Raw genomic sequence first — 14,300 nt, 5'->3', positions numbered from 1 at the left:
CATTGGCCTTATATCATACCACATAAACTCATTAGGAAATGGTTGAAGAAGTGTGTACATTTCTTCATCCTTAAAGGTACAAGATGTAATATTTCGGCATTAAAATGTCTAAAAGGACTGTACCTATGTTATACATTTTGTTGAATTGTCTACCTATACTATCCCAAATGTTTCCAACAATGTTCGAACCCAGGGAAATTTGTTATTTTATTTTAATGACACGGGACGTTTCATTTAGTCGTCTGTCATTGGCATCATATAACCTTTGACCGCTCTGGTTCCTCAGACTTCCTTCAAAACACGGGAACCCAGATGATCCGTTTGAGAGTAATTGTAAATAATACAATGTCACAGAAAGAATAATACTCAGTAACCTGTAATACAGCTTTCTGCCACACAGCATCATTTTGTCATCAATTACATGCCACTTACAACACAGTAATACAGCAGAGACCTTATTTATTGATACATTTCAATATCAATCGATCCAGCTTAACGTTATATGCTGCATTGAGAAGTAGCTCATGCTAATGCTTGGTGGGGGAACGTTATAAGGTTACCACATCGTTCAACATGCTCATGAAGTTATTTTAAGTAAAATTGTTTTGGCCAAGGTAACGTTAAGGTACTGTGCAGTATACAATACAAAGTATGAAGATAAAACAGTTTAAAAACTGTAACAGTGATTTTTAGAAACATTCTCAATTTTCTCAATGTAGTTTCCTGCTAAATGCAGACCTGAAAATCAAATGTTCTGCAATGCAATATGAGATAGTTTTGTGGAGGAGTAAAGATGGCCTCAGTTCAGCTGACTTGCTCTGTAGAGTTCAGATTGTAATTACTGGCCAAGTGCTGTTCAAGGACTGTGTTCAGACAAACGGAGCACACAGTATAAGCTCTTTGACCTGCAGGATGACATCATACAGTATTTAGGAGTGACAAGTTTCAATCATTCCTCTCCAAGAAACCACATTTTCAGTCAGCATTAGCTTCATGTAGAGTTTTCCACTTGTTCATAGAGCAAGAACCTACAGTAAAAGGCTCTCACCGGAGTGGTTTTGTAGTTGAGAAAAGACGAGTTGTTGACTGATGTCCTTTGCCCTTCTCCAGTAGCCCCTTCGTGTTCCGTCAACGAGTACGTATGTGCCAGCGGAGGTTGTGTGTTAGCCAGCCTGCGGTGTGATGGACATGACAACTGTCTGGATGGCTCAGATGAGGTCAGTAAAGCTTCAAAAGCAACCAAAAAAAAAGAATTTGTTTTGGTTTTTTCTGATTGCAGCTGGCATCATTACTAGAATGGACAGTTTTAATGATTTCTATGCTGACAGATTGGCTGTGTAAAGGAGTGCAGAGAAGATGAGTTTCTCTGCCTGAACCGTGCCCACTGCATCCCTCGGCGCTGGCGCTGCGACGACGTGTTGGACTGCATGGACCACAGTGATGAGGAAAACTGCAACCAGGGTAGGTGTGAGTGTGACCTCACATGACAGTCAATGTGTTGTGGTATGTTTTGGAAGACCGATATTTGGGGTTTTTCAACCCTGAAGGTAAAAAAGATTATTCTCATATGCTATCTTAAATCTTTACGCTGCAAATGTTATTGAACAGATGAGGCATGTGAACCATTTCAAAGCGTTTAATATAAAGGAGACAGAACAACCGAGAACAACATAATGAGAATGAAAGACTTGAGATGAGATGAATAGATTCAAACTTGGCTAAATGATCATGGGCTGTCTGAACATTATGTTAAATTGTCTGTCATTGTATTGTGTCATAGACAGATTTTCAGTCATATCTTCTAATAGCTTGAATGCACTTCTCTACCTAACTTAGATGGTTAAAAGTCTTGGGGATTTATCTGTGTAATTGCAGGTGCTTTCTTCTGCCGGGCAGATGAATTTATTTGCAACAACACTTTATGCAAACTCCACACGTGGGTGTGTGATGGCAAGGACGATTGTGGAGATAATTCTGACGAAGACAGAGACATGTGTGGTGGGTTGAAACTGCCACTCAAAACGCTTTTCCTTTGAAGACAGCTGATGCATATTTTATAAACCACTACTTTTCTATTTTCCAAGAGGGAATATTTCATTGTTTTTTCATAAAAGATTGCACACAGTTTTTTAACTTGTCTTTTCATTTCCAGCAAAACTTCCCTGCCCTCCTACAAGGCCCTTCCGTTGCAGAAATGATCACGTGTGTCTGCGCACAGATCAAGTCTGCAACAAAGTGGATGACTGTGGTGACAACTCGGATGAAGAAGAGTGTGGTGAGCACAGAATGCACCAATACAGATCTGATATTACATCTGTACTAAGAAAATCTTCACGGGAAAATACAATTAAAGTTATTGTCAGTTTATTAAACAGAGTGCAGAACTCTACTTCTATTATTTGACAAAGATGCTCCCCTGATGCACTTGTCCTTGACCCACAGAGGTGCAGATACCATTTCATTCTCATAGAAAAGCTTAATTGGAATTAGTTTGGGCTCGGACAGAACGTGGCAACCCATGGTCACTGTTGGTTTTTGATGGAGACAGGAAATGACGTAACAAAACTTAAAAGTCAACTCCAAACTGGCTTCTTAACAAGTGGCTCGACCCCTCACTGATTTTTCCTGTCTAGTAATTTTTCTATCTCAGCTTGTTTAACTCGTATCATTTTTTAGGGCTGATAAGGTAAATATATCCAGGAAAAAGAAGAAAAAAAAGGGTTAGTAGGATTTTTTTTTATTATTCTATTTTTGCCACCAACAACAGCTGGACTAATAACATAACGTTTTTCTCGTGCCCATGTGGTATCCTTTACTATAGAATATTAAACACTGACCAGGTTGATAAATGTTAGCATGCTTAGCAGAGTTTCTCTGATAACATGTTGAATGGGGTCTTAAAGTCGCACGGGCCTGATTTCTAATGCATAAGAGGATTCTTGGCCTTGAACTGACTTTGCCTAGTACTGAAAGTACCATTTACATATGTACAGTATGTCATTTAATCATACAATCCTGCACAGTTTGAGAATCACGAAAAACATATTTTGCATTCATATTTCTTTCATACCAATAGTTAGCTGCATGTGCTCAAGGTTGATGATTTGCTTACAAATGGAAAGCAGTGGGTGTAACTGCCACTGTGTGTAAATGAGAGAATTGCAAGCTGCATTGTAAACCATGTGGTGTACTTACCATAGTTTAGTTGTTTTATGTGGGGTGATTTTTGTGTTGAAAATGACTTTATTTTCTCTGATATGCCCAAAGGCATAACGGCTGCCGGTCCTCTTATAGTGTCCTGACATGTTTCCCCAACACAAGCTTGGTGTGAACGATCACACCAAGCAGACAGAAAAGGAAGGGACAGATCACTTCTCTCTTTCTTCACTCATTCATTCCTTCTGTCGTCAATTCATCTCCCTTTCTGATTCCATTGATACATCCATCCATCTCTTACCTCACTCCATTACCTCTCACCATCGTGTGCTTCTCAACCCCCGGTCCTTCCCTTCAGTCTCACCTTAATCCCAGCGTTCCCTCCATCCACCTCTCTACCACTTCACTTTGTTCTTTCCCTTTCATCCCTCTGTTGTGCTCGGGGTGGATGTCAAACTCATATTCTTTGCTGGTATAATTCTTTCCTGGTATAATTTAAGTGAATCATTGACCAAAAACAAAATATATACAAAGTAACTCAACATTCTTTAGCCTTAAAAATTTGCAAACAGCTGTCTCTGTGATTTGATGTGTTTTGAAAATGGCTAAAAATTCACTTACGCTAATAGATACATTTTTAAAGTTGAACAAAAAGGTATTGTCTACAAAATTATTTGTTTTTCAGCAAGTAACCAAGGTAATCGGGGAACTTAGGGGATCACATTTATTTTCAAAATGCAGTGAGGTAAAAGTGAAAGTAATGATTGAATTAGAAGTAAATAATTGTGACGGTTTCCTGCATGTCTTCCCCATCTTTCTCCCCTTTCATATCTCAGCTGTTCTATCCATTAAAGGTGGAAATGCCCAAAGAAATAATCTTAAATTAAAAAGAAGGAAATAATTGTCAATAAGCTCTGTCCCCTGGTTCACATTTCAGAACTATCATCTTCTACTACAACGTATTTTGAAACTGAAAGCAACATATTTGCAGTTGAATATTTGGCACTGCACGGAGTTAGGTTTTGAGTTGTCTTTTTCAACTGATGCTGTGTGTCTAAAACAGAGGTGGTGGCCAGAAGACCTCGGCCTTGTGGGAAGACGGAGTTCACCTGCAGTAACCAACGCTGCATCCCAATCCAGCTGCAGTGCGACCTATTCAGCGACTGCGGCGATGGCGGCTCGGACGAGCAAGACTGCAAGGCCTGTAAGCACAGCAGCAGTTGACTTGAGCAAACAGATCAAAGAAGCTTTCGCAAGAGATGAAAAGTTTTGAATGTACCATGATGTTATAGAGAAGCACAGCAATCTCCTCGTTTTAAAATGTGACGTTTTGTTATTTATGGTAATATATGTATGCCGTGTTTGACGTGTGCTGTGTACTATTTGAATAGAAGATGATGCCCTCTCAGCTTTTGCACATCAAAAGCAAAACACAGCAGGTGTATAAGACACAGAGGACTGACGTGTAATCAAAGTCCTGTCTGCCTATTTGTAGTTTCCAGCGGAGATGTATGTGGAAAGAAAACAAATCCATGTGGAGAGGATGCCATTTGCAACCAGACAAATGCTAATGCTATATGCCAGTGCAAACCTGGATTTAAAAGGAACCAACAGACAGGCCTATGTGAAGGTACTGTATCATCACTTTTATTCTTTATTCCCATTGTCAACATTTTGTACTGGACTGTTGGGTTAACAAGAATAGATCAGCCAGGTTAATATATGGTAATAGTTATGTTTTTGTTGCAAATACTGCCAGGTGTCACATTATGACAAGATATTCACTGGGGTTTTGTCTTATGAAAAAACTCATTCAAATTTTTTTAGCTAATATTATAGTCCACTTCCGGGATTGCGCCGGTGCCGGTGGAAATTCCGCAGGATGGAAGCTTTTTTTTGGCTGGATGTCCGTTACCTTACACTTTCTTTCCTAATAACATGAGTCTCTTTTTTTTTCCAGAGATAAATGAATGCCTACAGTTTGACACATGTCCTCATTACTGCACAAACACTAAAGGGTCGTTTAAGTGCACATGTGACCGGAATTATAAGGAGATCAATGGCAATTGCATAGCAAAAGGTATGATTCTAAAGTTTAATATTAAACATTCTTTGGTGTACTCTGCATACTTGTTAATTTAGCGATATTACCCTCATTGTAAAATAAGTGCAATGTTAAACTGCATTTGTTGTCAAATACCCAAATGGAATTTAGCCAATGTTCTTTTGTTTTCTTTTTTTTTACATATTAATAACTCACCGGGCAGGACCAGAAGATCGAGTGCTCTACATTGCTAATGATACTGAAATCCGAAGTTTTGTGTATCCATTTAACCAGAGCCATGGACACAAACTGCTCACACACATCGAGGACAATGCCCGCATTATTGGAATGGATGCTCTGTTTCACCACCAAAGGTTTATCTGGGCTACCCAATTTAACCCTGGTGGAATTTTTTACAAAGACAATCTAGAAAGAAGTCAAACTAAAACAAATGTCAGAAACATTGTAAGTATATCTAATGTGTGGCATTTTTTTTATACAACATTGCATCATATCAAATTTGTAATGTCTGTTGCATATTTTTTCAACTCAATGGGTTAAATTGTTGACAAAATATGGATAAAAAGAATAAACAAAACTACTTATTTTAAAAAGCTATTGTAATGTGTCAAAAATAATCCCTAAATATGTGTAGTTCTTACTACAGATATGAAAAGCATTAAGCTAAAAAATGCTCATGTTGTCTGTCAATTCAAAGTAATACCAAATATCTCCTTGCTATTTGTGAATGCAAGTGAATGTATGCACACAAAGTTGAACAGAGCACCTGACTTTGTGGCTATTATTGGTTGCAGTGTTCAGACTTCCGTCGACCCAGAGATATTTCTGCTGACTGGATCACAGGCAACATCTATTGGACTGATCACTCTCGGATGCACTGGTTCAGCTATTACACAGCCCACTGGACTAAATTACGATATTCCATAAATGTGGGGCAACTTAAGGGACCAAATTGCACCCGTTTGATTACTGACATAGCGGGAGAGCCATACGCCATCACTGTCAACCCAGTCAGAGGGTAAGTTGTTGTTGACATTCAGTTTTTTTTTTTTTCCTACGATGGAGATAATCACTCCTATCAACAATTAGGCAACATGTCTTGCCAAACATGCCTTTATGTTGCCTCTCAATAAAAGCCTTTTACTGGCTAAGCACTGTAATGTGAACCAGCTCAGAAAAGTTCACTCTTGGCCATCAAGATAGCTTTGAGGTTGGCAAACACATTAAGATATGGACCTTTTTCTGTGCACATTTTGTCAGTGGATCAATTTGCAATACCTTAGGAAAGCAATGTAATTTGAAAAATGTAACCAATTAACCATTGCTCAATGGTCATTGAAAATGTCAGTGTAAGCAATTAATTAATTACTCAGCTGCAGTGGAAGTAGCTTTATCTGTTACCTATTACATTACACTTAGTGTTACTACTCACACCAGCTCTATGAAAGGTGCCCTTCAACAACAAAGCCTTCACACCCACGTATGGTTGTGATGCATCACTCACACAATGAATCTTGAGGCTTTCCAAATGTTCTCATCAGCCGCATCACCATCTAATACTTCGTTAGTTGGCAAGTGAAGATGTAAAAACATTTTCTGCAATTTATTAGTTTTGGAATTGCACTTACATTAGGTCGTTAGATATGACATCATCACCAAGGACAATAGGATTTATAAGAATCTGTACTGAGAAACAAAATGTGTTGCTGTAGCAGCTGGACATTATCAGGCTATATGAGTGTTATATGCATTCATTTATTAGGCTGTATAGGCACAAAGGGTGGCTGTATAGGCCTTTACATTTCTATGCATACTGTCTATGACATTTACAAGAAGACAGGGAGGTACAGTATTTCTCTTTGTTGCAGGATGATGTACTGGAGCGTAATAGGTGATCACTCTCATATAGAGGAATCTGCCATGGATGGCTCCTTACGCAGAGTGCTCCTGGAGAAAAATCTCAGGAGACCCACTGGTAGGTTTTTTTTTTTCTTTTAAGTCCATAAATGATTTATGTGTTACTGCCACCAGTCATCAATCAGTGAAACAGTGTGAAATTATTGGCAGAAACATGAAAGGCTTGTGCATGTGCATACACATCCTTGTGTAAGTTCACGGCAAACAAAAAGGGGACACGCCTACAAAAATATTGCTAGTGTTGTTGGTTGTCCAAACTCCTCAAGACACTCATTCAAGCCCAATGTATTCACATCTATGTTTGGTCACATTTCTTACTTTTCATACTATGTAATTTAAAAACATTTAAATAATAATATTTTGAGGGAAAATGTCTGCAGTACTGGGACTCTTTGACAACAGTTAAGTGCTTGCATATGTAATCACTGAGCTGAAAGTTCAGTGATTACATGGGTAGGGATGAAGTAGCGATAGGTTAAGAGTAACACCAGAAGAAATTAAATTTTGCCTTACATTTACAGTGTATGAAAATAAATTAGGGAGGAAAAAATTATTAAATAACACAAAACACAGTTGTTTGAATTTTGCTACAAATGGTTTTAAGTTGGATCAGTACCTCAATCGTCCAGTTAAACCACATTGAACTATTCATCTGTGCACATAGGAAAAATTCACATCCATATGTCTATAATAAATAGAAATACAATAGAATAGACATTGTTAGTCACAGCCAGGACGTTATTCCATCACAAGCACAGATAAGGAAGTAATGAAACCATTGTGATCTCTGTGACATGTGATGCACTGCATGCATGTCTCGGTAATTCACTAAATATACAAATCACTGTACGATATTGAATTGGCTGCCAACCTTATTAGCTAATACTACATTTTTCATGGTTGAAAATGCAGGACAACAAGGATAGGACCCAAATGCAACCATTTGAAGTAGCTGATTGTATGATGATTTCAGAGGTTTATTGAGGTAATCTAGCCTACAGGAAGGCAGGCAGGCAAGCAAGCAATGCAGACTTGACCATTCAGGGAACAGGCAAAAGGCAGGAGTTGGCAGACAGGTAACAGGCAACAGAAACCACAACTTGGATGATCTGACAAAGGAACAAAGGAAGTGGATCAGTATATGTAGAGACTGGCTGACTAAAGAAATGCCACAGAAAGATGTAACCTGCTCTGTATTGCATTGGTTATAGTGCTGGATGGATACCCATGAGACCCATTTATTATTGTGGAACTATGGTGAATATTCATATGTTTATATGTACCATATGTATACACTGCATATTATTGCACAGCCAGTGCAGTCACAGCTTTTAAAGTCAAAACGTTAGCATTTATAAGTAAGGAACACTTTACAGCCACTCGAAAATGTGTTGGTGTGTCTATAGGGAGACACTTAGTGCTGATCTAGTTTTGAAGAGCAGCTTTTAATTCAAGGGACCCATGCTCTGTCTTGGTCACAGAAAGAGGAATTCATCATCTGTGGAAAAATGCAAACCTATTTAAACGCCCCAGCCAGGTGCTCAATTATCCAGTCAGACTTTTGGGAGAAAGTGAAAGTGAGTCACTGATTTAAAATTGTAATGTAAGCACGGCACGATGGTAGATCGACTGTTATTTTTGACACAAGCAAAACGGATGTTGAATGCAAACAGCCAGAGGGAGATATAAACAAGAGAAACCCTGCCTCCACATCCTGTTCATCTGCAACATTCATATAACTAGTCTGACCTCAAGGTCTCCTCCATTGAGGAATTCCATTTTCGATCCCTGTGTAATTTGTCAAGTTTGTCAAATTAATCTCTTTTCTTCATCCTCCCACAGGGCTGGCCATTGATTATTTCAACCAGCGATTATACTGGGCAGATCCTGAGCTCTCACAGATAGGGAGCATGAGACTGGATGGCTCGGACCCTCTGGTGACAATCAGTGACAGACACGGTAAAGACAACTGAAAACATAGCACAAGTTCTTCTTTTAAACACATAATATCAATGCTGCACTTTGGTTTCTTTAACTTGTTATCAACAGCACTGCTTTTGTGTCTCAGAAGGGTAAGCTTCAAAACAATGTGTATTGAGAACAATCTGCCTACACAAGATACAAACGTTCATCATCTCAAGTCTGCAAGTGTTCTAAAAGGGTTACTTGTTATTTTCTGCTTTCTTTGCTGGATTTACAGGAATTTCCCAACCATATAGAATTGATATATTTGAAGACTACATCTACGGAACTGGACTGAAACACGAGGTCTTCAAGATTCACAAGTATGGCAAACAGTCGGTGGAATTTTTCAATTTGGGGATGGAGAAGCCCACTAATGTTTTGATCTCCCATCGTTACAAACAACAAGATGGTAAGTTGTCTTTTTTTTAAGTTTTAAAGGCAGAATGAGTAGGAGTAGTCAGTTGCGGTTTGTAAACACAACATTCAAAGTTGGCCCCGGCTCAACGAGGGTTACGGTGCTCACCAGCAGGTGACAGATTTACAACTTTGTCCGCTTGTCGTTTTGCCTTGCTATATTTGTGTTTTTTGGGCGCTTTGTCCATCTATTTCATAGCTTCCTCTTGGATGCATGCAGACCTGGTCACTAAGTTTTTGTAGAGGTTGACACCCAGAAACGTCTTGAAAACAGCAAAATAAAAAATACAGGCATGGTCTCTGCAGATGCAGACACCGCCACACACTTCTAGTGGGTCTAAGTGATGATTGAGAGGGATTATTTTTGTATACGTATACATTAGAGGTGTCACTATTCTTCAAATCCACAATTCGATTACATCTTTGATTAAAACATTTTTTTTTTAACAGGGACGGCAAAGCCACAATAAGGGCCACTAGATACTTTGCAATAGTTTTTTTTTAGTAGCGCAGTTGTATGCATCATTATTTTAACAATGTGTACCTGAAGGCACCATGGAGTCCTGCGGAGCACACATTCTTTACCTTCGTTGTTTGTTAACATAACTCACTCACGCTGAAGGCAAAATGTTGCCACACCGGAGATTTTCTGTGGTTTCTCTGTCATCTCCGACTCCGGCAGTGGCTATGGTGTCTGGAACAGTCAAGCTTTAGGCATTTGGTAAGCTAAGGTTAACCTGTGTCTTTAGCTGCATTCTAGCTGCTGTTGTTGTCTGTTGTTTTTTTATCTTCGGACTTGTGCAAGCAAGGTTGGGGAGAGAGAAAAAATACTGGTGGAATTGCCAATCCTGCTTCTGATTTCGATAATCGCAATTAATGGATTTCAAGAAATCGTGACATCCCTAGTATACATAGTTTTTTTAGGAAAATCATACTAGTTGTTCCTTTAAATAATAAATATTCATGCTGCTGTATATGCATATAATATCTTTTGAGGAATTACAGAGAGGAATTATAGAGATTACAAAATTAAGGTGGCAAGACAAAGGAGAATTATATTTTTCCATGTTACATTTTTCCATTGATTTCATTTAGATTTAGATCCTACATTTTAGTTCCAGTTTATATATTTCTTAGTTTTTAAGATGTATCACTTTTTTATTTTCTAAGAAATACTGTTTTTGGTAAATTTTTACTTTATATATAATATAATAAAGAATGGCATCTAACAAGCTGGAGAGTGTCAAAGAAAGCCATTATAGCCAATAGTATGTACATAACATGTTAATAGAAGGCACTTGTACAAGGTGCATGTGGAGAGGGTTTGTTGAAGGTCATCATAAACAGTTATTCGAAGGAATATAAAATTAGTTATATGAAGTATTAATTAACTGAATGGTGTCTGGTTTGTGTCTTTGTGTGGATGTTCAAGGGTGATTGTGGTTGTTTTGACCTTAGTTACATATAAACAACACAGAATGAAAGTATAGGATGAGATATACTAAAACTATGGTAATTACGGTATTAAATTGATTAAAGTAAATACATACTATCTATTTAAATTATGCCTATTGGTTAAATAATATATAGAGAAACAGCACATGCTCTGTCAAATTAAGGTTGATAGAAGCTCTCTTTGAGGCGTGTTACTGTTTCAGGAGTGCAACATGAAACGCACCCATCTGTTTCCTGAGACAGAGTTAATCAATACAACCATGTCCTCTCACTTTCTTCATGTAGTAGACCAACTTCAGTTATTTGTTACATCTCTGGTGTTAATGGTTAGAGAACATCAGACAGCTCAGTCTTGGTCAGTTTTTCACTTAAAGGGCGGCTGTTCCATTCCCCAGAGACTCATTAAGCCAGCCATTTATTGTGTAGTGTGTAGTGTGAAGTCTGTGAACGGAAGATGTGCACAGCCTGCAAAAAAGCTATGACATGATATCTTCAGCAAAACCCTAACAACCATTTAGATTTGTTCTGGGCTTTCATCCCTTTCATCCTTGTTTAAGAACTCTAAGAACTCATTATCATGAGTGTATACTGTGGAACCATTAATGATAGTCAGAGACATCAGCGCAGTTTTTAAACAATCTGCAGTTTTTGTGTAATGCACCTGCAGTTTGGACAGTTTGGTCTTTAGCGCTCTGTTAGAGGTCTTGGTTATTTAAAATTCAAAGAATTTTAAAGTAGTGATTGCCAGGCCTCTTTTATAGCTTACACATTCCAATTACCATAGTGAACCAAATGCAACCCGCCTTTGTTGAAGTGTTTGCTATTTTGATTAATTCAGAGTACTTTTTATGACGTGTTTACATTATTTTGTCTACTCAGTGTAGGCTGCAGAAGGAAGAGCACTTCAAAGTGCAGCTAATCAATTAGACAACAGACAATTCTTAACACGTTACACAATTGTTGATTATTCAATCTGGAGAAGAGGCCTGTGTGAAGTTATTCATATGCTTTAGCCTTATGTTTCTCTGGGCTTCAAGAAAATAACACTCTTCAACACAGAAATTAAAACCCTTGAAATAAATAGCTTCACTCTAAGAAAAAGCAAACACACTTTTCACAAACAAAAGGGTCTTTGTCATCTCAAGCCAGACTGACAGATTATCTTTTTTTTTTTTACTTTCTCCACAGCATCAAATCCCTGCCTGAGAATGACTTGTGATTTCATGTGTCTGCTCAACCCAGCGGGTGCCAGCTGTACCTGTCCAGAGGGGAAGGTACTGGTCAATAGCACCTGTAGTGATGCCATTATCTCAGGTAAGCCTACTCTTGCATCTTGGATCACTTATATAATTTTGCCGCAGCTATAATGGTGGATGATGGAAACCCTCGCTTGTGGTGTGATAATCAGAATTTTTTTTCATTTTCAGGAGATTTTGATATGCACTAAACACTGCATGTAGCAGCATTGGAAACTTGTCAAAAATAAATAAAATAAAGTTTGAGCAGACATCCATAGTTTTTGATCGGTTGGACACACTGTATTGCGAAGAATGATGCATGTTGTGGTTGAAAAATGCTACCTTGTGCATGCAGGTTTTTCAGCTTCATACCTCTATGGTTGTTGCTGTCTGACAATAGCAGCATAGCACTGTTTTGAGTGATTGACTTGCTACACACAGCAGCACAGTAAGTCATAGGGCTTTGCTGTTGTGAAGGTGAACTGTGCCGTCCACCCTGCGAGAATGGAGGCCGCTGTTTAGCCAATGAAAAGGGAGACTGGAGGTGCTACTGCTGGCCTGACTTTTCAGGGGAGCGCTGTGAGGTCAACCACTGTACAGACTACTGCCTAAATGGAGGCACCTGCATGGGCTCACCTCTGGGTAAGTCTGCTTCAAAATATACTTCCCTGCAATTGAAGTATATGTTATTGGCACTACTGTCTTTGTGTCCAGTCTTTGTTGATTCATCTCTACTTTGCATTACCACTCAGTTCAGTGTGATTAACAAACTGGACTCCAAATGACAACCTTCCAGTCACAAGCTGTTCCAACCTTTAAGCTCCATTACCCCACAATAGTGCATACAGCAGGACTGGGTTCTCTCTGCATAATAATGGTGGATCATAATGTGTAAAGGTCACTCTTGGAAGCCAAATGTTTGTTAAAATAAATTGTGATTTGTGTTTTCCAACAGCAGTGTGCAGGATTTTCTTCATTCATTCATTCAGCTTTATTGTTCAACTCCTGCATGCCTACACCCAAGCATTCTGTGTCTAGAAATACCCCAGTGTAGTTAAATCAAACTATTGTAATCAGATTACTTTGTCAATTATATAATTCACACAGGGGCATGTCAAAATAGGTTTTACCATATGGTTATTCCATATAGACTATTTATGTATTTATTGAATTACTAGAAAACATGCTACATCATGATATATTGTTATCGAGATATGAAATGACCAATATCAGGATAGAAGATTTTGGCCATATTGCCGTACTTCATGTAATCCTTGATATTCAGCTGTGGGCAGACCAAACTTGCTGTGAAAAGCTGTTCCCACCACAGACAGACATTTTATTTTTTTCTCCTGCACGCTGACCCAGTGCATGATGACATTCAACCACATTTGTCTTCCTTTAAACTTCCACGCTTTTCTCACTTTGGCTCACATTTACCACATCTGCCAGTTGAGCAGGTTTTGTCATTGATGTTACTGTCAAAGAAGCCTCAAATAACAAGCTTCCTCCAGGTTGGGTTCTGGAACAAACCAGTTCTACCCCACAATTTAGCCAATATCCTGAGATGTCAGCGGTGGAATTGAATCAGGATGTACAGCCCCTTTAAACATATTATCGTTGAATTATAAGCCTGAACATCATCTCCTCCATCATAGCAATTACACACAACATCTCCATTTCCATTTGTGATAAAAATAAAGAAAAAAAGATTCACCAGAGCAATTGCCCTGATACAAAAAGTGTGGTTTGTGTTCCCACATTAATGTTTTATAATGGCAGAGCCTTATTCAAGTGGTTTCAAATTATTAAAGATGTGTTCATTGAATGACACTCATAAATAAAATGAGAAACCGAGCAGTATGTTTGGGTAAGTCATAGCAGTTACGCCAAATAGTTAGAGAGATACAAATGGTGGGCTTTTGATGCAAATGGTTTTTAATAAACACTTATTCCTTCAAATAGGTCATCTTTCATTCTCTGCAGGCCTTTTTAAAGTATAGAATAAAATCTGGACAGGAAGCAAAGTGATATTTTTGAGGAAATAAATCTTTTTCATGTTTCTTGTTTTCAAATTTTGTTTACATTCC

At 38.4% G+C, this 14,300-nt stretch overlaps 1 protein-coding gene across 1 annotated transcript in view; it reads left to right on the top strand.

Annotated features, from left to right (window-relative positions):
- Positions 1-14,300, top strand: part of lrp1bb (low density lipoprotein receptor-related protein 1Bb) — a 157,185-nt gene that overhangs the window by 128,683 nt on the left and 14,202 nt on the right. Inside the window, exons 69-82 of the mRNA XM_028590475.1 lie at positions 1,111-1,217; positions 1,329-1,461; positions 1,876-1,998; positions 2,153-2,275; positions 4,220-4,360; positions 4,652-4,786; positions 5,117-5,236; positions 5,424-5,665; positions 6,016-6,239; positions 7,090-7,196; positions 8,981-9,097; positions 9,339-9,512; positions 12,161-12,286; positions 12,688-12,852. Coding sequence (XP_028446276.1) covers positions 1,111-1,217; positions 1,329-1,461; positions 1,876-1,998; positions 2,153-2,275; positions 4,220-4,360; positions 4,652-4,786; positions 5,117-5,236; positions 5,424-5,665; positions 6,016-6,239; positions 7,090-7,196; positions 8,981-9,097; positions 9,339-9,512; positions 12,161-12,286; positions 12,688-12,852 — 2,037 coding nt within the window. The remainder of the gene's footprint in view (positions 1-1,110; positions 1,218-1,328; positions 1,462-1,875; positions 1,999-2,152; positions 2,276-4,219; positions 4,361-4,651; positions 4,787-5,116; positions 5,237-5,423; positions 5,666-6,015; positions 6,240-7,089; positions 7,197-8,980; positions 9,098-9,338; positions 9,513-12,160; positions 12,287-12,687; positions 12,853-14,300) is intronic.

The sequence above is a fragment of the Perca flavescens genome, chromosome 11 (assembly GCF_004354835.1).
Source record: "Perca flavescens isolate YP-PL-M2 chromosome 11, PFLA_1.0, whole genome shotgun sequence".
Lineage (NCBI taxonomy): Eukaryota > Metazoa > Chordata > Actinopteri > Perciformes > Percidae > Perca > Perca flavescens.
This window is presented reverse-complemented; position numbering and strand designations above follow the sequence as displayed.